We start from the raw sequence: 24,585 nt of genomic DNA on the forward strand, positions 1-24,585 counted from the left end.
CCTTCCTGACCCTCTTCTGGAGGTCAGCTGAGTCTTGATGATGACACCTTTGCTGGTCTCACTGCCCAGCTGACTGGGCTTTCCCCAGTTCTGCAGCAGGTAGCCCTGCTCTGTGCCCTGCAGTTAGAGATAGCTACGCCCTGTGCCATGGCACTGCTCTGCCTGCCTGAGAAACAGCAGAACCCTCCCTTAAATCTCTGTTGCCATTTAAAAAAAGCTCTTTCTCCAGCACCCAGCTTGTTTCTTGTCTCTGATGTGAGTGACCCCCCTGGACTGGCACAGTCCCTAGAGCCCAGCAGCACAGTACTCCCAGGGTGGTTTGTTTTACAGCACAACAAAAGCTGCTTACACAGGGCAGGGCTCCCACTCCTGTGCCCACTTGGGTCCCTGCCCAGACTCACTGAAACCACCTGCGTTACAGCAGTAGGAGAGTGGCAAATTTAAGAGCCTCAGAGCACTGAGCAGATATGGGGAATTATTTCAGCTTCATGGTTTCCCAGTGCTAGACACACACTCCTTGAAGAAATCCTTACAACTGTCTGCTTCCAAATAACCTATACAGATCACTGGCCCCAAAGACGACACATGATGAAATGGCCTTACAAAACAAATCCTTACATTTCAGCCCAGCAGAGCATCCAAGTGCACAGCAAAGCCAAGACAAACAGAGCACTGCTCTTGCCTACGTAGCTTGAAAATCCCCATTATTGCTCTATCCCAGAAAATGATTCATCCTCCCCACGGGCTCTGCCTTGCCTCCGCACATTTCGCAAGGCTCCTGGCTTTATAACAGCGTGCTGCTCACGGTGACTCCTGACAGATTCCTCGGCTGGCTTCAGAGTGAGGAGGCAGCAGCTAATCCTCCTAACAATGCTTTTCCTCTTCCAGCATTTCTTCCTGCTGGCCACAGACTTAATGCTTGCCATGACCCTCTCCTGCCTTTTTTATGCCTTCATATGCATTTCCATCGTGTTTCTGACCTGCTGCATTATCATCTTCTCCTTTGGCACGGCAGAGAGGAGTGTTGACATGAAAGGGAGAGCAATCGTAATTCTTGTGTCCAACAGTTCCATTGGGAGAATGTTTGCAAGGAACCTGGACAAAGCAGGTTTCGGGGTGTCTGCTGCACAATGGTCTGCTCAGGAGGAGAGGACAGTGACAGAAGAGTGCTCATCGAACAAGGAGGTAGCCCAGTTCCACCTGACTGAAGATGAGTATCAGAAGACAGTGAAAACCTTCATAGAAAGCCACTTATCCCTGAAAGGTAACTTTTAGGGCAAACTTGTGGATTGTGCCTATTGTAGAAATTAAAATGCACAAGATTGTGAAATCTTAGTTCAGCAAATGAGGAAGGCAGGAATGCTTTACCAAATGGTAATAACACTCAAACTGCAATGCATTTTGTTTTGCAAAAGAAAAATTTTGCTTTTTCCAGGGGAAAGAGCCTGCTTTGGTGGCTGTGAAAGGCCCCAGCAGACCCCAGTCCCTGAAGGAAGGCAAGGTAGGCCAAGGAAGGAGGGGGAGAAGGTCCTATCAAGGCACAGAGGGCTGGACTTGCTGTGAGAAGAAAACACAGAAATGAACAAGGGGGAGCAAAGCCCAGACAGTGACCTAAGGTGAAGGAATGTGTCTGATTTTTAACCTCTTCTGAATTAAAAAGGAACCCAACTGAGTTCCCTCTTGACTTCTTGGCTGCTGTGGGATTTGTAAGAGTCAGGTCACAGCTTTGTGTGGCAGGTTGGGACAGTGTCTCTGAACCACACTGCCATTGTTTCTGTGGGAATACAGGGCTGAAGGCAGCCTGCAGAGCTCACCTGGGACAGCACAGGGCAAGTGTCTTACTGATGGCATGGCTGTCAGCACTGCTTAGGAACCTCCCCAGTCCTTCCCAGGTGATGAGTGCCAGTGGGAAGCCTGGCTTATGCCCTGCTGAGTAACCCCTGGGATCCAGGAGGGTGTGTCCCCACAGCCATCATTTTACACCTCTTGGGAGCAATGAGAATCCAGCCTCAGCCATCAGGGCCGTACCCTCCCTGCCCTCAGGGCTATGGGGTTATAAGGGAAGAGGACAAGCCCTCTCCTCCACTGTGAACCTCCCTAAAGGCCCTCTGAGCTGCAGAGCTCTCTGCTTCCCCATACTCCATCCCTCTCTGCCCTGCTCTCCTCTCTTTGGGGTCTCCCCAGGGCAGCCTCTCTGCTCGCTTGCACCAAGTTGAGATCTCAGAGAGCAGCCACATCTCCCCAGGACAAGTAGGACCCCTGATGCTGCTGCCCAGTACTGAAAGCTGTCTCTGTGTCCCAGGCCCTGCAGAGGAAGGACATTTGGGAAGTCAGAACACGCACCATGAAGCCTCCCCTACCGCAGCCACCCTTCGGAGGGGCGGTAGGGAACCCTAGCAGCACCTGCTGCTGCCTGCAGCTGTTCAGGACACACTTCTCTCACACTGCTCTTCTCCTCAGAAGCACCCAGCAGACCAGCAGTGCCTGTGCAACTCTGCATGGCCCAGGATTCATCCCCCAGGTCACTGCCTGCCTGCAGGCTCCCGAAATGGCTCCCTGCACACCAGCAGTGGGTTTCAGACTGAGTGTTCAGCTGCCTGTAGGAGCATTTAGGCTCATTTACCCTAGGAAAATTACTGTGGTGAAACCTTCTTGTGTGGACAAGGCCTAAAAGCTCCCTGAGCTGAGTATCAGCATAACCCTGCTCTGAAAATGAGCAACAGAGGTTTTTTTAACCAGTAATGATCTGTGGGAGCTGGTGATTTCTGTGGGTCTGTGCTGTTCTAATTAAATGAGACTCTGGCACAGTGATACTTGCTTTTCTTTTTTTGGTCTTGACTAGTTTGATCCCCATGCTAGTTAAAGGCTTTTGCAGGTGTCATGTTTTTTGACAGGGTGATCTGTCGTAGGATCTGTGAGGTTTTACATTTAGGATCTCCTGCATAATATTCACATCACAGATGTGGATGTTGAAATGTATTTCCCAAGTGCTGACCCAATTGCATGGCAGATCAAAGCAGAATGTTGGGAAGGGAGAAAAAAAAAGAAAGAAAAATAAAAATAAAAAAATAAAAAGAGAAAGAAAACCTCACTGTTTTCTTGGGTTTCTTTGTTAACAGTTTTGAGTGAGTGCTGACACTAATTTTGCAAAATTTACTGTGATATTTTTGGCATGGGTTAGGTGAACACGGACACTCACCAACTGACTGATAATGGAAGAATTTAAACCAAATCAAAAGCCTACATTGCTGGTTCCCCACATGCAGTTCAGTCAGCAGGATCTGGACAAAGGCAGGAGAAGAGCTAATGCTGTAGGGCAGAACCATTACACAATCTTCTCCATTTAAAAACTTCTTTTATGCACTTTCTGTATGCAATTTTTCATTTCTAAAGAAAGGAACCTTTGCTAGTTTTTATGGGTTTTGGTCTTATTTTCTTTTTTAATTACTTGTCCCCATAGGACATTTTTACCATTGTGTCTTTGCTATTGTAAATAAAAAGATACTTGTTCTATATAAGCACATCTTTTGAAATTCATCCTAAATGTCTTTCAAAGTAACACTGTGAAGACAGAATCTCCCAGTCATGGTTCCTTCTAGAATTAAAATACTTATGACAGCTAAAATATTCTGGTTTTCATTCTAGAAATTTTCAGGAAGGCTAGCACCTTTATTTTGCAGTGACTGTACAAATTAATAAGATGCTACCAGACCTAAGGAGAATGTAAAAAAGGCACAGAGAAATGCAAGTCAGCCCCCTTTCAAATTCTTCCTTTGCTATGTGATAGCTTAATTTGGTTCATAAAAAGCCTTTGGTTCTTCTGGCTTTTTGCCTTTGATGCATTTAGATTAGATATTCAAACTTTCTCTATGACCAAGAGGCCAAAGCAACAGAGGGAAAAAGATGAGAGAAGGAGTTTTATTGCTCACCTCCAGTAGCTGAGCTTGTACTATCAGATATTGCAAGAGCTCTTGGCATCATGTCCAAGTCCTCTGTGAGGGAGCTGCTTGAGAAACTGCTCGCTGTGTTGCTCTTTGGGCAGGTTGCCTGGAAATGCTGGCAATTGCTTCACGATTTTCAGGATTGACTGCGGGGAGGGTGGGGTAAGGCAAGGAGGAAAAAAATGTAGAGATGGGCAAGACCCAACAGACAGCAACCTGACCTGACTCCAAGAGAGTTCAGACAACCAGAGTGCTGGTCTGGCTAGCTGCTGGAGCCTCTGCTGTCACAGCACCTCGGGGTTCAGCTGATCACACACAGTCACAGGGCTAAGCAAAACCAGCACTGACTGTGCCAGAGGATCACACAATTGTTTGGGTTGGGAGGGGCCTTACAGGCCATCAGGGTCCAACCCCAATACTGTGGGCAGGGACACCTTCCACTAGACCTGGCTGCTCAAAGCCCCATCCAGCCTGGCTCTGAACCCTTCCAAGGATGAGGCATCCTCTGTAATTCCTCAGGCTCCTGCAGGAGAGATGATCCTTGATGTGAGCAATGCCTCACACTGGACACTTTTTCTCTGTTGATTCAGATCTCTGCTATGCTGAAGCTGCTTACAAGAGCTCTGCTGGTTTTCATTGGGTCAGGATTTAATTTCTTGTACCTGAACCTCAGATAAGACCTGACAGCTGCTGGATTCTTTGGTACTTACCACCTTCCCTCTGTCCCTGTCTCTCAAATAGGAGGACAATAACTTTTACACAAGCAGAGAAATAACTGATGCAAATTAATAATATTAATTCCTAAATAATGTTAGGAGCTGTGTCTGAAACACTCTCTCACCACCACACTTCCATGTTTTTTCAGACCAGTAGCAAATGCATGTTTCCAAGCCTTGTTCTGCAGGCTCCAAAGGGCCTGGAAAGAGCTTCCAGGGCAGGCAGCTAAGTCAGTGGGAGATACTGGACTGCCATCCTTGGCCACCTGTCCTCATCTCCATGTTGCTGTTGGCAAAGTGGCTCTCATGACCTTTCCCTAAGATAGTGCAGGCAAGATCACCTTATCATTTGATCAGTTTAAGTAGGTGTGTTAAGTCATGTTAATCCAGCTCATTACTTTCTTCTGTGCACCATGGGACACTGATGCAATCTCTCTGAGCAGAGCTGTGAGGGCAGTCACACCAGCCTGGGCAGGGACAGCTAATCCTGGGCAAGGAGGGGTGTCCACAGCTGCACTGCTTTGCTCAAGGCTGTGCACTGAGATGCTGGCAGAGCTACACAGAGCACTGAGCTGTCGAGGCTTCCAGCAGCCCTGTGGCTCCTTGGGAGTCTCTACCTCTTCCAAAGGCCAGGCTGCTTTTGCAGCTCTGCTGTGCAGCAGGTAGCAGTGGTAGATGCTCTCCTGGTATGTCCCCTTGCCTTGCACCACTCCTTCAGCATTCCCATATTTTAGTTTGCCACACAGTTTAGTCCAGGAAGGCACTCTTGGGACAGAGATCCAGTAACAAGACCCTCCAGTGAGCCTGAACAGGAGACAGAGACATTGGAACTGCTGCCTTGTGTGGTGGACACACTGTAGAAACTCTTTTGCTTCCTAAGGATGCCAGTGTGGTTGATCAGGTTATTTTATTAGAAGGTAATCCTTACTCACTTTCCATGCTGTGCTTTCCTTAGGATAAAGGCAAAGCCATCCAGTCATTCCTACACCCAGAGCAGAAAGTTCAGCTTTCTTTTGGAACAGTCTAGCTCAGTGCATGGCACGAGCAGCCGTTCCCACAGCTGCAGAGATGGATTGAACAGATGCAATAATCATTGACTGCAATAAACTACAAGGGAGTAGGAATGAATAAAGCAAACAAAATCATATACTCATGCAATTTTAAAGAGTACTGCATTATTTAACTTCACTCAGCTACAACAACTGCAGGCCACCTTGGATAAATCAGCCCATTTTCCAAGCTGTAAATGACCATGTTTGGACTTATGAGTGAAATGAATAATTTTTGCAGCTATGCTTTTTTGCCTTTAATGGGGGCTATCCAGAAGTTTTTGAAAAACTGGCTTGTAATTATATTGTCTTCCTGTCTCTTGGGGATTTATCAAAATGAGAGAAGCACTCTCATACAGCAGCATCAGGGCTATGAAACAACCCAGAGAAAGAAAATATATCTCATTCTGAAACTACAAGCTAGGAAGAATTATTTATTTTAAGATGAAGGGGAGCTCTCCTTTTAAAAAAAGGAATCTATTCATCATCTAGAGTCAAAATTAAGCCCTGCATCCAGTACCTCTGGACATTTTATGGGAGGCCAATTTTCACATTCTTATAGTGGTTTTGTAATTCTCTTGTTTCGACAGACATCTTCTCCACCAAGCACCCGGGACAACCACATAGAACCTCCTGATTAAAGGGATTAAATTCTGATAAAATCCAGAAAAGCTGCAGCAACACTTCTCCTCCATCCCCATCCCTCACTCACTGCCAGTGGGCAGAGCCCATTTGGGTTCAGAACCTCCATCCCAAAGCTTTGGGTTTTTGCTTGTTGGTGGCTGTAGCATCACTGCTTGCAAACCAAGATCTTTAAGCAATAATTAAAAATGCGTGTTGTCTGCCCTACTTTAAAAAGAGAGTTATTTATTTGGATGCATTCAGAGCACATTGCCGTGCTCACCACTAATATCAGCCATGAGTACAATATGGAAACAGAAGGAGGTGAAAGAGCCATGCATTGCCAAGGCCTTTTTTTATCTTTCTTCCAAATCTTCTGTTTTCAGACAGGAACAGAAGTGGATCATTTCTCAAAAAGAAACCCAACAAAGCCCAGGCAGTTGGACACTTATGTTATATTCCTAAATTCTGCAAGAAGCCATTTTTAGCATCCTAAACCAGTACCCTCTTCACACTGCCCCCGCTTAGCTCATGTGAATTTTAGTCCTAAACCGTAAGTTTATCTTAAAACAACCCCTAGACAAGAGTTTGATTTCCAAGCTGCGTCAATCATTAAACCACACAAGACTGAAAAGTATTTTTGGAGACTGCTAAAAAAGATATCTATATTTATATGTCATTCCTTAAAAAAGTGATCAACACCTTTTCATGCAACTGCCATGGCAGGATTGGAGATGCAAAGTAAAATAAACCCTAAAGTATCTGGGAAACTATTTATTTATCACTTATGCATCATGCTAAACTAATCTCTGACTTTGGAAGTCATTGGAAATAATCACAGGTGTAACATAACCTTTACACTGATTAAAAAACTTCCCAGACATGAGCTAGCTTTGCACCAGTTTAGAGATGTTGTGCTTCATTAACCAGAGCTGGGCAGCTTCTGACCAGAAAATATTTCTGAAAAATACCCAAAGGATTAAAACCCAAAGAGTTCTACAGATCTGTGACTTTTCCAAACAGTTTGTCAAAGTTTGTGTGTACCTGGATGTTTTTACTCTAGCCCTTACCTCAGTCCTTCAGAAAAATTTTCTAGATGTTAGTTTTAAGAGGGAAAGGGAATCAAGTGAGAGAAAAATATTTCTGCAGCTCTGCTTTCCCATATTACAGTGTTTGGAGACAAAAACCTGCTGAACAGTTCTAACACATATGCTTAGAGACTTAATTTGAATTATGTGGTAAAACTGAATATGCATAAAAATTGAACACTTCTGTATAAGATACTTAAATACTTCCCTGATACAAATAAATTATCTTCATAATTACACAATGCCTGAGTAGATTAATTATTTTAAATCTACTCTTTTTATATTTCCCATTTAACAGACTGTTTTCCCAACACTTACGCTGCAAACTCCAAGGTAACACAGAAGGATTGTGTGGCATTTTTGGTAGGAAAAGTGGGGCAAGAGCAAACTCTTGTACAGAGTTCTCCTTGCAGCAGGACAGAGGACTTGGCCAGGTCTATGGTCAGCTCAGCCCCTGGAGCTCAGCTTTGGCACTACACTGTTCCTCTGCCTTCCAGGGGAGGTCCTGAGGGGAAAAGTCTGGCAGGTACAGCCTGTTGCACTAAAGATCCTAAAAATCCCAGCACAGAGCTGAATTTCACCCCTTGGTAGGCTGACTTAGTAACACTGAATGGCTTAAGTTTAGGCCAGGCAACCATCTGCCACCAGAGCGTTAAAAATCAACCTGTTTTTCACATCTACTGAATTATAAATACATGTGAGGAAAACATTTCAGACCTGACGCTTCATTATCTTAGTCAAATAATTTGTTCTGACTGTGTCACCAAAAAAAAAAAAAAAAAAAAAAAAAAAAAGCAGTACCTTCCTTCTGTTCCTAGGTTTGGTGAAATTTTCAATGATTAACAGTATTCATATATCTCCCAATACAAATGTTTCTCACCAGAGAGCCATTCCCATTCCCAGTGGTTAGTGCAGACATTCACACCTGTATGTGTCTATCTGGCACAATATTTGACTGCTTATCTTACTCACTTTTCCCTCTAGATCTCAGTGTTGGTGTTTAAATTCCATTCATCCTTGATGCAGAAACATAACAAACACCACAGAAGTCCATTTAAACCTTAGAGCAGAGCCAAAATACAGTAGCCCAGAAAGTTTTTGATTTTTCTAATTCTGTTCTGGACTTTAACTGCTCTTTTCCTGTAGGAGTCCAGGTGCCTGTCCTTCATTACAGCCTTGTTTTCCTCACTCCCATTCTAAGTGGCCATTATTAAATTAACTGAGATGTCACCAACCTGAAGCTAAAATTCCTTTCAGGTTGCTTGCCTTTCTCTCCTTACCTTTGGCCACATTTGTGGTTTCATATTAAATATACTAAAAATGCATTTTCTCTCTTTTTTTTGCTGCCCAAGTCTTGCACAAAATCAGGAAAACTTTTAGGCCTAATCATAGATTTGAATTTCTGTCCTGTTTTAAATTATGGAGGGCACATTTTCCAATTAATAAACACACTGATGGAAAATTCCCAAGCATTTCCCATAACCATATATACAATATTAACTAATTTACCAGGTATCAAACTTCAAAGGGAGGGACCAGGTCCTTCTTATCCATCCATTCAAGAACAGCAGATTCCAGTTTAATTTATATAAAGTCCAAAAAATAAAATTATAGGCAGAAATATGAGAATAAGTTACAACTTAAAAAATAAAAAAGTCTATCATAATACAACAGAAGCAAAGTCCCCAAATGTTTGGATGCCGGAAACAGAGTTGACAGGAGGAATGCTCCTGTCATCCATTTGCTCTCTGCATCCCTCTCTTTAGACCTCTCCAGCAGATTTTTATTCATGCCACCAGCTGCAGGGCACAGATCATGTCAGTCTGCGTCAGTCATGTGGACACTGATGCAAAACAGGTCGATGCATTGACTCTGCAACTCAGCCATGGCAGCAGGTAAAAGGAAACTTTGATTCTCAGCTCTGTTTTCTGACAAGCAGAGAGGCAAAGTGCTCAGAAGGACAACTCTTGGCCAGAAAAAAGTCACCTGGAGCTTTTCTTGGGCTCTTGCTAGAACACTAGGGAGGTATTTTTCTCTCACCAAGGCCAGGCAGGGCACTTTTTTCTCAAGCAGGAAGTCACTGTTTTCCCAGCACCCAGACTTTCCCCTCTCCCATGGATGTACTGTCTGGAGACAATCTGGAGCAGCCACCAGGTTTTAAAGAAATATGACTCCTAAGTAGACATTGCATTCTTATGGGTCAGAGCCCCTTGGCACCCTATTTTGAAGTTATAAAAGTAAATAGATAAAAATCCCCTCTCAAAGATTATTCACTACAGCACAGACAGAAATGCCCCAGTTCTGATTCATTTTCTCCACAGAGTAAAAAAACTTTTGTACCTGAATATACCCCCATGCGATATTTGGATGTAATGGCTTGGCATTACAAAGGGAATAAGTGCCTTAAAGAGAACAGGTCTCACTCAGTGATGGTTTCTAATAAGTGTCATTTGATTTTTCCTCAAGCATATTTCGTGGAAAATACTTCCCTTGTTTTGCTTCTAAGAAAAGTAATTTGCTAACATTTGTCTGATCATAAAATTGATTTGACCTTCTGCAAATAATCTGACTTTCCACCGGGTTGCTGAACTTTTTGAAGTTGCTTTAGGTTGTTCATAGAACACAGCTTTCTCTTGCTTATTCTGGATGGCCTCTTCAGATAACTGATGGAAACACTTCCAAAGCTTTTGTAAAAATAATTTCAAGGAACTGATAAAAAAACATAAAGATTTGCTATTCCAAGGGAATATATAATAACACATTTTAGTGGACACAGGGAGGAATATCTACCTTTGAACTCTAATGCTGTGAGTCTTGCACGCTATGGGCTGCCTCCTTCCCAGCATGGATCGCTGCTATGGAGCTCATTACCTTATCATTTAATTAGAATGAGTTGCAGGTGGCAAGATTTCATCTGTACCTGTTCTGTCTTTGGAGAAACATCACCATGTGATTCAAGAATGAGCTGGGTGACTTAACTGAGCTCACACCCTGTTGATTTGGCAGGCATGTACGGGAAGATGAGGAAGCCATCGATCCTGATATGGGATGAAGGAGCACCAGACACACGTGGGTTACTCGAGAGAAAAACCTCCTGTGAGGGGAAGAAGGCTTTCAAGGCTCCACACAGGAACTGCTTACTGAAGACAGGTACAGCCAACATACTGCATTTCTCTGACAGTGTCTAGATGAGGGGAAAATGTCTTTATAATGTTGCAGCCAATACAGGGTTTTTTCTTAACATTCTTTCCAAAATTTCAAAAGCAAAGCCCTTGTTTGTGGCCACTTCTCACCAGGGTTGGTCATAGACAGCTTAAAACATGAGTTTAAAGGTTTTTAGCTAATATTCTGGAAAAATGTTGTTCTCTCAGACTGGACTTTTGAACAAGACTACCTGGATAGAAAAGAGCCAACATGCAAAATCAGCTCTGCAAAGCTCCCACTGTCCCAGGGACCAGCTGAGTTCCCTCCTCCTGGCACAGAAAATAAAATCCCACAGCTCCCATCACCAAAATGCAATTCAGTAACTGGCAGCACCGGGGCCTTTATCAGATGGCAGAAATTCTCCCCCTGGTTTGCTCTTCCCATGGATAATACTGCTACTTTAGCATCCAATTGGAAGAGCTGCGTTGTCAGGGCTAGTTGTTTGTTGGAAGGAAGACTTCCTGATTAGAAATAACCCTCTAATTAAAACATGGCTTTATTTATTTACATGTCACATTCATTTGTAGTTACTTATTCAATTATAAATTACAAGCAATAGTATTTAGTTTTTTAGCTGTGTGTGAAACCTCCTCTGTGAGACTGCCATCACTGGAAGGTGTTCTCTGGGCTTGTAAGAGTCTCACAACACAGGAACACAGGCAGGTTCTGGCCCTGGGGAAGAGATGACTCTGCCTGTGGTGTCCCAATGCACTTTGTAAAAGAGCAATAACAAAAATTAAATTGGAAGAGCAGGCAGCTAAATACTCCTTCATGCAATAGCAGGAAAAAGTGGGCATCTCCTCCTTTCCCAAGGGGTAAGTATTAGATGTGGATATGTCCCAGAAAGATGAAGTTAACAATCAAGAAATCTCTCTTCCAACTGCCTGATTCTCCCCCTGTATCCTTACTCCCCACAAGCCCTGCTCTGGATCCCAGGCAGCCAGCACTGGGAGGTGCAGCACTGCTGCCTTCTGTGACTCAGGTCATGCTTGAGGGATGCATTTGCACAGTTTGGAGAGAGCTCAGCCTGTGAGCAGCCCCTTCCACACAGCCCTGCTGCAAAGAGCAGTGGTAGGATTGGGACAGGGAGGGTGTTCACTCTGGGAATCCAAAGCCTGAAGAGTCTGCTAAAAATGTGGTGGTTTTTTTTTTTTGGGTTTTTTTTTTTTTTTTGACCCATTGATGTTGTCTTTTGCTATTGAGTTAGTGGTTGAAACAGTGACATTTTTCTATTTGCAGCTCTCTACATCTCTGTCCTCTGTCACCCACTGACCTGTCTCCTGAGTCTCCTGAAGAGAAGCCCACAGCTGCTTGTGCCTCTGCTGAAGTCCAAAAACTGAGAGGTGAGGCAGCAGCCTCACAGCTCAGTTACCTGCCAGAGGTAACCAGCTCCTCTTTTACCTCTGCTGGGATAGGGAAGGGGGACCCAGGTGGTGGGGAGAGGGCTGGGGGAACAGCTCAGGAGCAGCCTCCTGCAGCATTCTGACACCTCAAGGACAGTGCCTTTCTGCATCAGTGTGGCCCTGAGCAGTCCAGCCCAGAGCACAGCAGTACATTGGAATCACCAGCAAACAGGAGACCAGCCAGCTCAGTCTCCAAGGCAGAGCATTAACTGCTCTCCAGCATCTCACTGGATCTTAAGATGCACAATATTTGCTCTTTAAGGGCAAACCCCAAAATATCCTGTCTCTTGCTCATTGCTGGACCATCTCTCCCCAGTTCCTGCATTCTCACTGCTGGGGCCCTTGGATTCCATTTACACCAGCACATGGCAGGAAGAGCAATGAAGCGGTGTTCCCCAACATCCCTGCTTGAAAGGAAGCACCCAGAGCACTATGATTCAGGCTTTAGGACAGGAGAGAAAACAGAAAAATAATTAAAAACAGAAAATGAAAAGGCAGCTCATGAAATGACCTGCCAGTGTCCCCACTGGGTGGTCTAATCTTTTCTTACTCAAAGGAAGAGGGTCCCTGCCTCTCCATCTAACACTATTGCAGGTATTTGGTTCTCAGCAGCATCTTTATCCTTCCTGAGTGTTGGATCAGAGGCATAAAGCAGTCTCTGGATGCTGCATGGAACACAGGGGTGGATACAGCCTGTTAGCCCCTGCCCTGTGTCACCAGTGGTCGCTTCAGCAGCTGGGCTGAGGAAGCACATGCAGCCCAGCAGCAGCAGGAATGAACTCAGGGAAATGAGTGAACAGCACTGAAGAGCTAAAACTCTCCTGCTGTCTTTCAGCCAGGAAGGAAACCCACTGAGCACTACACATTAGCACTGTCACACCACTACGAACAAAAGGAGCATAGCTGGGATCAGAAGTGACAAACTTCTGGCAGCAGGGGATTATGAGCAGTGACTTCAATTGCAAGACAACAAAAAACTGTGGATGAAGACAGAAAACGCCTTCAGAACCATGGCACTGGACTGCAACTCCCTTGCAAGTCTAATCTGTAAGGAAGAGAACACCAAGATGCTGAAATTTTGGGTAGTTCATTACAATGCTGTACTGTGCACACTGGGGTATGCACAGAGGAAAAAACATCTGAGGTGAAAGGAAATAAAGTAAGAACTGTGCTGGGGAGCAAAACGCTAGGGCTTGGTTTTCATTATCTAAAGCCACAACTCAGAACTGCCTGACTGATGATAAGAGATGTCACCCTCCCAGGGAGGAAAAGGAAAGCTTTCAAAACAGCTTCTGTAAGACATTAAACCAGCTTAATATCAAATCAGACTGAAAACAAACATTTTAATTCTGTGACATCAAAGTACTGAGAGAGAACATGTTAAAGCAGAAAATTCCTGAATTAAAAGCTCGAGGTTTTAGTCTTTACACATTTGGCAAATAACCAGTTACATGAATTATGCCAAACACATGTATTCTGCAGAACATCCCAGGAAATGTTTCCTTTAGTCAGAACCCTGCTCTGAGCCAGTGTTGTCAACTCCCTCAGTGCAAAATCCCATTCTGTGCACATAACCCTGCACAATTTCAGCTGATAACCATTATTTTCTCCTCCAAAATGTGGCAGGGGACACGTGGGGGCTGCTGCATGGCTACTGCTGCTCTCCCAAAGTGACCTTCAAGCAAAGGATGCTGCCTGCTTGTGTACACTGTAGTATTCATGGTCTGAAATTAGAGACATTATGTGAGCAAAGCTCCTGAAGACCTCAGTGGATGTTTTGCTGGCCTGAGGACTTGGGAATGGCCTACATTTGTTTATAAAGCTTTCCAGTCCATTGGGATACAGGGAACTACTGTGTGCAAGCTTAAAATTATGGCTGTGAGGCAATACCACCATGAGATAAATTATAACTGCACTTGAAAGTATGTTTAACACAAATTAGTTATATCAAACTAACACCAAAGTTATAGACTGCTGAAGCTGACTAAGGGATCTGAATGCCCAGATGCTTTTAATTTGAGTGGGAATGAGGGATTTGAATTCCTTAAACAGTGTTGAATGTTTCATCACTAACATATAACACAGAAAAATTAAAGCAACTGGTTTTTCAAGCCTACAAACCTGGCCAAAAGATCCTGGCAACATCTTTAGACATATCTCCCCAAGCATACAGCCATTAAAATCAGAGATTCAGAAAATCCTGAAAGTATTCCAAGTCTTGATGAATGTTTTCAGAAAAAAAACCAGCATTTCCAACATGTTTTTCAATAGATCACTTTGATCCATTTAATAAAAATGTAATTGGGCTATGAAAGTCTGCTAAAATAAAGATGGATTTAGCACCAAATCCTATGTCCTGAAACTCAGCACAAAATAACTGATCACTCAAGACCTGTTCTTTCACCTCAATCTCAATGCAATACTTCTATATTTTGAACCTTCTTAATAAAGCACAGAATTGGACTTCAAATATAACAGATTTTCCTGGGCAACACTGTAAAATTATTTCCCAAAAGAACTGAAATATTAGTGGTGATGGAGAACCAGAGGGAAGCTGGTTACATGAAAACATCCTTCCATCATTTCAAATTATGTTAATAACTAATCTACAAGCCAATATTATTCCTTTATAGATGTCTGCATACCTGTCAAAAGACATGAGGAGAGCATCTCCTTGGGTTAAATACTCTCCAGCATTGTCACTCCCTTAGTAGCAGTCTCTCTCTATTTTGGGGGACACTTGTCTCCTGACTTTCCTCTCCTGAGCAGGGGTCAGACACACAAACAGCTCCACTGAAGTCAGAGCACTTCACACTGAATACTGGGAGGTGTTTCAGACACCTGAGGAGAGAGATTTCCCTTCACGTGTTTACTGTATTCAGGGAAGAACAGAGGGACAAGAAAGCAGGGAAGCAAAATAATGATTAGTGTAATGGGATTTGCTATTCTTGTTAATAGTTTAATCAATATAAACATATACAGAACCCTCTGACATGCTTGCCATGCTCAAGTGTCTCTATAATTAGCTCAATACTCTTAAGCCATGGTTAGTATCACCTCCATCTCTACTACTCACTTCTGCAACAAAAAGAAGTCAGGACTGGGATTTCCTGTGTCTAAAACTCAGCCATGCACAAGTGACCCTGCCATGGTGTGTCCTGGCTGGTGCTGGATACCCAGACACACAATGTGGACAGGTGGGACTTGCTCAATATGAGCAGGATAATCTTATGGTTCTCTTCTCCAAGGCTCTGCTTGCACCAGACTTGCAGGTGGAGCCACACTTGCTCCTCACCAGCACTGGAGACAGTCCAACACTTGCAAGGCTTTGCAGATCACATACACCTGGATCCTGTGCTTGTCACACAGTTTTTCCTTGGAAGAATAACTTAGCAGCAGCCCCTGACTTGAGAGCTCATCAATGAGGTACTGAAGAGATGCAAAAGAAAGGAAAGCACAGAGATACAGTAGGATGAGGAGAACTGGTCCCAGGGTGGGACAGCACTAGGCCATGGAGGTCACTGCAGTGAGGCTGGTGGTGCCACACAGGCTTTGCTGAGCTTTGCCCTAGAACAGTTGTGTTTGCAATCCATACCATGTCAATTATGGGGTGCTACTGGTGTCATACCACAGGACACAGAATGTGTTCTAAGGAGCCACAGGCCTTCCTTACAATCCTTTACCTTGATTTTAGGCAGAGAGGGAAAGTTTGTGTTAACTTTTGCTTTCATCGCTCTAAATAGATAGTGCCAGAAGCATATATAAACATCTTACTGATGTACCACTATAAAGCTCATTTAAAAGGCTTAAAACTGACTTTGAAATAAGCTGAGACAATCTCCAAATTGACAAGTGCAAGGCAGGGGGGAAAATAATCTCTACAAATGGCAGATTTCCCTGCAGAACAGCTTTCCCCACCGCCAAGCTCGAAGGGGGGGCACTCCTCCATCCAAATGCCTGTCCCCACAACTTCATGAGAGGGAAGTTGTGCCATTTTTAGCTGCTCATTTGTGAGCAGACACAGCACTGAAACAGTGACTGCCACAGGCAGCATCTGTCCAAGAAGCCTGGACTCCACGTCCCAGAGCACAGGAACTCTGAAACGGGAAGTCACAAGATTAGTTTCCTATAATGTGTCTAATTTATTTTGGCATTCCCTAGGGATGAAAAAAAAATAGCTATGTGTAATTCTGTTGTATCAGCTCTGAGAAGCATGAAAAATCACAGCTGCAAGGAACAGTGTCTTATGGGTAGGTGAGTTATTTTGGCCTTTAAAATATATATATATTTTTTTATTTTTTTTTAATAAGGAACAGCTCACAAGTTTCCATTGTGCCACTTGGATGCACTTTGCACTGCACTGTGTCACAGGTCAGCTCATGCCCAAGGCAAAGCCTGAAATACCATTCCCCACTGGAGTGCCAAGATCGTCACTGCACAAACACATTCAAACAGATGCAAATACTGATAAGGCAGCGAGAGGGAGAAGTCCCATGATTCCAAGGAGAAGTTGAATAACAATCCCTTCTTACCTAGGGCCAGTGGAACAAACCTCAAACACCAATCAAAACCTTAATTACCCGCTGCTATGGCTGAATGCTTGTTTCAGAAGAGCTCTCCCACTCCTCTGCCTCTTTTGCAATGGATGTGAGAACCTGTTGCTCTGTATAGAGAGGGCAGTGAAGCTGATAGGAGCATTACAGAGTATGACCTGGGGAAAACAGAAAGCCAAGGGGTCTGGAGTCCTAATCCAGTGTTCCAGGAGCCATTTATATGTCAGACAGGCTTTGGATAATGCTGCTGACCAATCATCCCACAATATTTGAACTTCAACATTGCTGTCAAAGAAATCTTAACATTTTCAGGAGCTTGGGTTTAAGAAACTGAGATCAAACCCATCAGACACTGATTGTCCCATCAATTAGTCAGTTTTTCCAATGAGAAGAATTCAGTGAAACTGTTTTCTTGGGAGCTTGTTTATAAAGCAAGTTTAGAAGCCAAGAAAAAAATCCATTACCTTGGTTATTCCCTATTTGTAGTACTACTTTTTCTGCTGCTTGGAGAGCTGTCAGAAACCTGTTCTACATTACTGCTCTCTATCAGCCTCCAAAACCATCACTGAGGGGCTGAGGCAAAGGGAATAAAATCAACAACTTGCAGTTCACACACTAATTATCAAGTGAGTTTCAAGTCAGATATTGTGATTTGCTTGTTGCTGTATGCACCCTCCTACCCTGCTCTTATCTGTGCTTACACATTTAATACTTGTTACTCAAGTAAATTACACTTACACATTCAATACTTCCAAAATGGAAAACCTCTGGATAACTAGAGCTATATTGCTGAGAAAATAAGATTCCCTTTCCACTGAGATGAGATTACTGGCTCTGATTTAGTTAAGTCAACCTGGATTCATGCTGGTAGATTAGTGTAAATCAGCCCTAGTAGAACCAGAGGTCTAGAATGGATTTCCAGAGATTATTTAGTCTACTGAGCTGGGTAGGGGAGGACATGCATAGACCATTCCTGACAGGGTCTAGCTTATTTTGAAAGAGCCACAGACCTCTCCCAGGAAATCTTCTCCAATCCTTCACACTCCCTTAGTATCAGATTATTTACTAAAGATAAAGTGCCCTGATTTTCACTGGCAGCAATTTAGCCCAAAGATTCTTGTCTTAACTGCCAGGGTCAGGAAGACCAAATTATTGCCTTTTTCCTTCCCGGCAGCTGACTGTGTTTTGGGGAGAAACAGAGCCTGAGGATGAACTTCCCTCTATCTTCCCTAGCAAATCAAGACTTTTGGACATTGGATCAGTCTTCCTGTCTTCCTTTTCATACTCAGCCCACTCCAGCCCAACTTGGAAGTACCCAAGGCAAAAGAAAATGCTGCTGCTTGCTGGATTATTGCACTTGCCACAGGGGGAACAGTGCTGCTCATACACTAAATGTGCCTTTCTTTAACAGCATGGTGTTGTTTATTGATGATCAGCTTGTGAGCTATCAAAATCTTCCATTCTTATTGATAAGTCAACTACACATGTAGCAACTGCTCCCCATCCTGTCATAACTATAGAATAACTATATAGAGAGTTTATTGCAATACATAAATCTGTATCAGCAGAGGGACAATGTACTGTCCCAGCTGCTTGGCAAGCTGATTTTGGTGGGGTTTTTAACCACCTCTACACTTGCAAGCATCATATTGAATTCTAAGTCTGCCCAGTGTGCTCACAGCCTTTCCAAAATCTTGCCAGCTGTAAGTTTAAACTGCATACTCTCACTTGCCTCAGCCATTCCACCAATGTAAAAAGACAAATGCAAAAAAAAACCCTAAAACACAACCCTATCAATTTTCCAACTAGTTTTGCATCCAGATATTTTCAGCCATGTCATCATTATAAAAGCACATGTGAAACAGCTTCAGAACTCAAACTTTTGAGTCTTGTGCCTCAAAAAAAATTTTTATGCTGCCTGTTATTCATCGCCTCAATTTCTTCTAGGTGCTCTCCAACAGATTGGTTACTTGTTCCAGTGTTTTTCCAGGAACCAAAGCTAAGCTGACAGGTCTGTAATTCTAGACCTGCTTGTTAGCACCACTTTTGGACCTACAGCTCAAACCTGCACTACTGGGCTTTGCTCCAACAGACCACATTAGCACACATTTAATTAAGAGGGACAGACAGCTGTGGCTGTAGAGAGGTTGAGTAACTTACTTATTGCTACACATGTGCTTGGGTGCCTAAGAATAGACACGTTTAAAAAGTCCAAACAAAACCCAACATACCAAACCCAAGCAAAATAAAGATGTATTTTCACATGCTTATAACTTTAAGAATGGAAATAGCAACAAATATTAAACATTGACTTTTCACTCATCCTAGGAGATCATTCTCCAATGCCCTGTGATCATCTCCACTATGGTGACTTCTCTTATTACTGTGCTGCTTCATTCTCTTGTTTTGTTAGATCTCTCTCAAATCTCCCATAATACCTATTACATTGTGCCTCCAGCACATTCTTCAGCCTTATTAGTCCTTCCTTTTAGGGAGATAATGCGTTGATTAGATGTCACTTAGTCTGTCATGAACTGCTATTGACACCTCTTGCAGCAGCTTTTTGTGCATTCCAAGGGTGTTTTTATGCTTCTGAAAGACAGAGTACTGACAGCTCTAAGGAGCAAGACTGATCTCCCAGGCCAGCTCTGTGCAGACCAGCTCAAACCAACAGAGCTACTACATCTCCTATCTTTAGGATTACCTGCAGCAGTATCCCAGAAGGAAACAGCACATTGAAAATGGTCAAAGGACCAGCACACAATGGTGGAGCTCACCCAGACTCCTCTGCTGCTCCCCACTGTCCTCTCCAAGTTTAGGAAAGCTCTCCTGATCCCTACCTAAGGCAGTTGCTTAAACACAGCCCTTGATCTGAGGCTGCTGCTTAGCAAAGGAACCACTTAGAGCTGTGGAGTGGGCTGGACTCCCCCCAGTGGCAATGCCTCAGCTCTGCCAGTCCAATGGATAATTGTCATTGGAACAGAGTCACCTGGATCATCAGGTGCTGAGCCCCAGCCCCTAATTCCCATCAGTTTTGCTCTGCTGGCTTTTCTCTGCTTCTGTTGCTGCTTGTTCCTCACTTCCAAGCCCAGCATTGATGTGGACACTCAGGTTTTCTTCCACACCTCCTCTATCTAATTTCTTCATTCTCTCCACATGAATCATTTCCCCAGATCAGCAGAGACCTCAAAGCACACCGCTTATTCCAGACTAAATTTATCTTATGCATACAGAATTGAGGAGGAATTCCAGCCACCAGAGCTCTCTTGCAAGCGAATTATTCTTCAAAGAAGTTTTAGGCAGTCCCAAGGAGCATCTAACTACTGAATTTCTACTCTGTATAATTTCCCTGCAAAATGTAATCATTCTCCTCCTGTCTCACACTGTCACTTGTCTCTCGGAACAATAAAATAGTGGGCTAGAGGGCACCAAGAAGGGCACCATCAAAAACATATATCTCTGTACAAGCAGTCTGTAAAAGCAAGCCCAAGAAATGTCTGTAGACCTTGTTTAGTATTCATCAGCCAGTGTAGGGTATAACTGAAACCCAAATGTAACTGTTATGAAAATTCAAACTAGAAGGAAATCAAATGGAGACAGTGCTCTCAGTATGCTACCATTTCAGAATTTCTCATTTCTGGATTTCTAGCATAAATGTACCACAGAGAGAAATGTTATTGAGTACATTGGTTGCTTACAAATAGCTACATTTTTTATAGAAATTCACTTATTGGGAAAGGGGAAAAAAAAAGAGAAAAGGATTTGGCAATCAGAGACTCCAAGGAACCAGCCTAATATAAATCTATTCCTAATACACAATTTTATGGAACAACAAAATAAAATTGGAATTGAGACCAGCACATCTTAAAAAACCCTGTTGTGCAGTATTAAGCTGGGGTTTTCCCTCCATCTCCTTGCACAAGAGAGCCCTTGACATGAACCTTAAGAATGCCTTTTGGCTTCAGAAATTCAGCACCTTTAAATATACCTGTAACCAGAAAATTTCAGCAGATAGTGAGGTCCCTGCTGCTGCTTAATTCCTGTGTGTTTGCCATGAGCTCCAGTTAAAGGACACTATGGAATCATCCTTTGGCACTGCCCAGTGAGCTGCCTGCTGAGGGACAGGCAGGCTCTGGAGGGGGCAGAACCACCCTTATCATCATCAGACAACACAGGCAGGAAGAGAAGGGCTTGTGAGGAGGGAACAGGGAGAACAGGGTAGAGCAGTACTGCTTTGCCCACGTCAGTGCTGCCAAAACTCTGTGTAACCATTAAGCCACTCCCTGAGTGTTTTAATCAGGACAGAGCTGCACAAGGCCAGCTCCACAAGCTGCCTTTGGGTCTCTGTTGACCTTTGTCAAAGATTTGCTCTTCCCTCCTGGTATGGCCATGACAGGGTAAAGAACTGACTTTGATTTCTTCCATGCTTGGGATTAAAACCTTGCAGGACCTGGGACAAATGTTGGCTCTGAGGCTGTGCTGCCCAAACTTGAGCCTGTATTAATCAGGTCTTGCCAGCCCCTTTCCTCTAGATGTCAAATCACAGTTCAGGAGGGGAAATGAAATGCTTTGGAAAGTGGAACAAACAATTACCATTTGTGGTAGTTTTTTTAAACTCATTTTTCTCAGAGATTTCCAAGTCTTTCCTGTTTCTCTTGGGAAAATAAATTCTTATCAAAAGCTATTTAATGACAGAAAAGGAAAAGCTATTATCATCTTAAAGAAAAAAATACAGCTGAGTAAATTTAGGTAAACTGTGTCCTGCTGCTGCTGCTGCCAGGCTGAGAAGTTGGTGCTCAGAACACAGCTCCTTTCATATGCCAACACTTAGCTGTGCATCCTAGCATTTATTATTTACCAGCCTCCATGTGACATGGGGCTTTCAGAAACAGGATATTCTTTAGCAACCCAGATAAGAAATCAGCCTGCAAATGTTCCCAGTGCTTCAGGAATGGCTTGATGGTCTGAAACACAACTGTGGCCATCCCTGTCCACTGCCACAGCAACACCAGTGGGCTCTGCTCAAAAGGAAGCTGGTTTCAGGTGGAAACACCATCACAGAGCAGGGCTGCTCTGTGGCACATTGTCTGAATTTGAGTCAATTCCTGTCCCCTGATTGTCTGTCACCTTTGGAAATCTGCCAAAATCAAAAAGGAAATGCAGTACCTCCAGAGGAAGGGAATAGCCAAAACCCACATGCACATGTTACCCTTGAACCCTTAAAACCAAAGTTCCAAATACAGAGGCTTAAAGTTGTGCTTTGAGTCTCCTGTGAGAGAGACCCAGTTTAGAGTGCTGTCAGGAGGCCTTGAACATTCCATGCTACTCCAAAGCATCTCCCTTACATTTGGGGGTCTTTTCAAAAAGTGGGCATTTATATGATGGCAAGAAGTACCCTGGAAAAATTCCTTTAGAATTTAAAATACCTTTATTTTCACTTTCCCAGCATTAGCAAGAGCACTGTTTTCTATACCTTCAGGCATCTGCATGAAGAAATAGGGCTAGATGCACAGATGCTGCAAGCCAAAGGAGAAGACAAGCTGGGAAGAAGCCAAGCTTCACTCAGGAGCAGAGTGACATTTCAGAACATTATGCTTGGGAAGGTGTCAGTCCAAATGATCTGCACACTGCCTGGGCTGGAAAAGTGAGCCCCCATATTTCTCTAATGGGGCAGTTGCAATTTCTTAACAGTGATGCAAATGTTAAGGGAGGCAAAAATCCCAAGTCAGGGAAACTGTTCAGCTCAGGGGTATAGGAAAACACCAGCTGCCAAAAAATGGGTCCTGTACATTCTCATAAAAGTAGGACTGTATGAGGAGGCACTAAACAATAACATTTCCATCCTGTTATCCTCAAAGAGCTGTCCCTGCCAGCCATGTACTCCCACTCTGAACCCAGAACTTGGCCGTCTGTGCTGTCCCAGAACAGGGCCAAGGAGGTAACCCCATGCAGTTGTTCAGAGGTGTCAGGCTGGACAGTGCTTCTGGCAGCTGGAGATGGAGTTGTGTCAGAAAAACCAAACCTTCTTTTCTGTGGGCTTTCCAGGAGGAAACCAGACCTATTGATCAATTCCTTTTGCATAATGCAAGTGAGGCTTGGGATCAGATGCAGGTGGGTGAATGGTAGCTGCTGTCTTGAGTCACTCCCTGTGGGTCTCAAATTGCATCAGTGAGCTTAGCAGCAAATTTCAGTGTCTCTTTCTTCTATTCAAACCTCTCTGCTGGCTATGATACAGCTCCTCTTGCACCCCTCCAACTCTAAAATGGAGTTGGCTTTTGGCTTCTATTTTTAAAAGTTCTATTGGATTTCTATTTTAAAAAATGAAAACCTTCACATATTTCAGTCCTTTGGGTTTGTGGGATTTTTTTTTGTTTGTTTGTTATTGTTGTTTTTGTTGCTGTTTTTGAGGGGGCATCACGGTCTGCAGGTATTATTCTTGTCCTGCACACAGGACAACTTGTAAATAAGGAAACCTGGCTTCTCTGTCACACTCATCTCTGGTTTGATCTGTTCTCTTAGACCAGTTCTCCTGCACTTCCTTACCATCCTTGTGCCCTCACTACCAGCTGATACACTGCTAAGGAAAGGCAAATGATATTCAGTACAAAACTGCAGAATAATTTCAACAGAGCTATTTCCTTGGCTCCTCCAGCCTGGACCAACTGACAAATGATGTGCCACCTTCTGGGCTGTCCTTGAACAGCTGAACACGAGGGCAACAGGAATGTCAACCACCCAGTCTCTGATTTATTCCCTTAGCTAGAGAGGGACGACAGTGAAATTATCCACACCTTGCCCTGTCCCAGCATTTTGCAGGATGACAGACCTGGGTGTTTTTCCAGCAGACTCCTGGCTGTGCTGGTCATCACCTCAAACAGAGTTTGTCCTTCACGTGAATGTCACCACTCTAGAAATATGCAGCAATCTGGGGTCATCCAGCAGCTGTATCACCACGGGCTCTGTCCAGGATGAACAAACACAAGCCCTTCAGAGGCCTGTGAGCTGATGGTACCACGGAGCAGGGAAGAGAGACGCTGCTTTATGCTAAGAGAAGGAGCAGCACCCTCCTGTGCTCGTGTATATTTATTGCACTGCAAACTCAGAGCTCTTTCTCTGCTTTATCAGCACGAAGTGTTTTTTGGCCATCAGCCTCTTGGGTTTCTTTCATTGCATCCCCCTCCAGGCTGTGTTTTCAGGGATGGAACTTTCCCTCTATTCCTCTAAATCATCCCAGCCTGCCTGGCTTCTCCGGGGTATTTCCTGCTTGTCAGTGTGTCTCACCTGCTTCCTGCCCGTCGGGTCCTGCTCTGCAGGTGGGGGCTGCACATCCCCTCGGCACTGTCCGAACCCCCAAATCCGGTGCAGAGGGTGCTGCCCGGGGCTGCAGGGAAGAGGCCACTTCTGCCTGCGCAGGGGAGCGGGAAGGTGTTCAGGACGATCCTCTTTTCCTGCAGGTTTCTCCCGCACAGGCTGCCACCTCGTGGGCATCGACCGGCACAGGCATTTTCCTAGAAACAGAAACTCCCAAGTGCCAAGAACTCCTTACTGACAATATCCTGCACGGATGATCCAAGGAAACCACAAGCCATCGGGTCCCTGGCCTGGGAAAATTGTAGAAGTGTAGAGATGATAAAGTTGTTCAGCTTCTAACATGGTTGGTGGGATAGTTTTTCTATAAAAATAAGAGCTCTAACAGGCAAATCTATAGGTGCCACGGTGGATTATTAGTCAGAAACAGCAAGATTGGCCCATTTCTTACTCAAAAGCTACACCCCTGCTGCCTATGTCACTGAAGGAGCTCCTTGTATGAGTCAGATTTCACTTCTCACATCTCTTGCATGGTGAGAATCTGCAGCCAAATCAATAAAAATATGTCCTCTGCTTTTTCAGGCACTTCCTTTACAGTATTAATCAAAATGTCTGAAAGTTAATTCTGGGCAGATTTGGAGTGGGATGTTTAAGGCCTATGCAAACTTCTTTTAAAACCTGCTAATTCTTATGCTGGACCAG

The 24,585-nt window shown here is 44.0% G+C and overlaps 2 protein-coding genes across 9 annotated transcripts in view; one reads left to right on the forward strand and one right to left on the reverse strand.

The window, feature by feature from the left end:
• PAK5 (p21 (RAC1) activated kinase 5) overlaps window positions 1-24,585 on the reverse strand; it is a 158,715-nt gene that overhangs the window by 109,209 nt on the left and 24,921 nt on the right. The gene's annotated exons all lie outside the window — the stretch shown is intronic.
• Window positions 807-24,555, forward strand: LOC130251918 (uncharacterized). 7 transcript variants are annotated; one of them, XM_056488983.1, is made up of 4 exons: window positions 807-1,264; window positions 10,422-10,565; window positions 11,859-11,962; window positions 24,030-24,555. In XM_056488983.1, the coding sequence occupies exons 1-3, from the start codon at window positions 871-873 to the stop codon at window positions 11,957-11,959; spliced, it is 639 nt and encodes a 212-aa protein (XP_056344958.1). In that variant the 5' UTR covers window positions 807-870; the 3' UTR covers window positions 11,960-11,962; window positions 24,030-24,555. The 7 variants fall into 7 exon arrangements, with proteins under 7 accessions (XP_056344958.1, XP_056344957.1, XP_056344956.1 ...); XM_056488982.1 differs by having other exon boundaries at window positions 11,859-12,000; window positions 24,030-24,552; XM_056488981.1 differs by lacking the exon at window positions 24,030-24,555 and adding an exon at window positions 13,649-15,518 and having other exon boundaries at window positions 11,859-12,000.

This window comes from Oenanthe melanoleuca, chromosome 3 (assembly GCF_029582105.1).
Source record: "Oenanthe melanoleuca isolate GR-GAL-2019-014 chromosome 3, OMel1.0, whole genome shotgun sequence".
NCBI classification, from domain to species: domain Eukaryota; kingdom Metazoa; phylum Chordata; class Aves; order Passeriformes; family Muscicapidae; genus Oenanthe; species Oenanthe melanoleuca.

Bases quoted from the DNA above. Each gene is read 5' to 3' on its own strand.
- LOC130251918 (XM_056488983.1), top strand. From the start codon at position 871: ATGCTTTTCCTCTTCCAGCATTTCTTCCTGCTGGCCACAGACTTAATG. The intron at 1,265-10,421 runs GTAACTTTTAGG...TTGATTTGGCAG, and splicing joins AAGCCACTTATCCCTGAAAG to GCATGTACGGGAAGATGAGG. The intron at 10,566-11,858 runs GTACAGCCAACA...TTCTATTTGCAG, and splicing joins GAACTGCTTACTGAAGACAG to CTCTCTACATCTCTGTCCTC.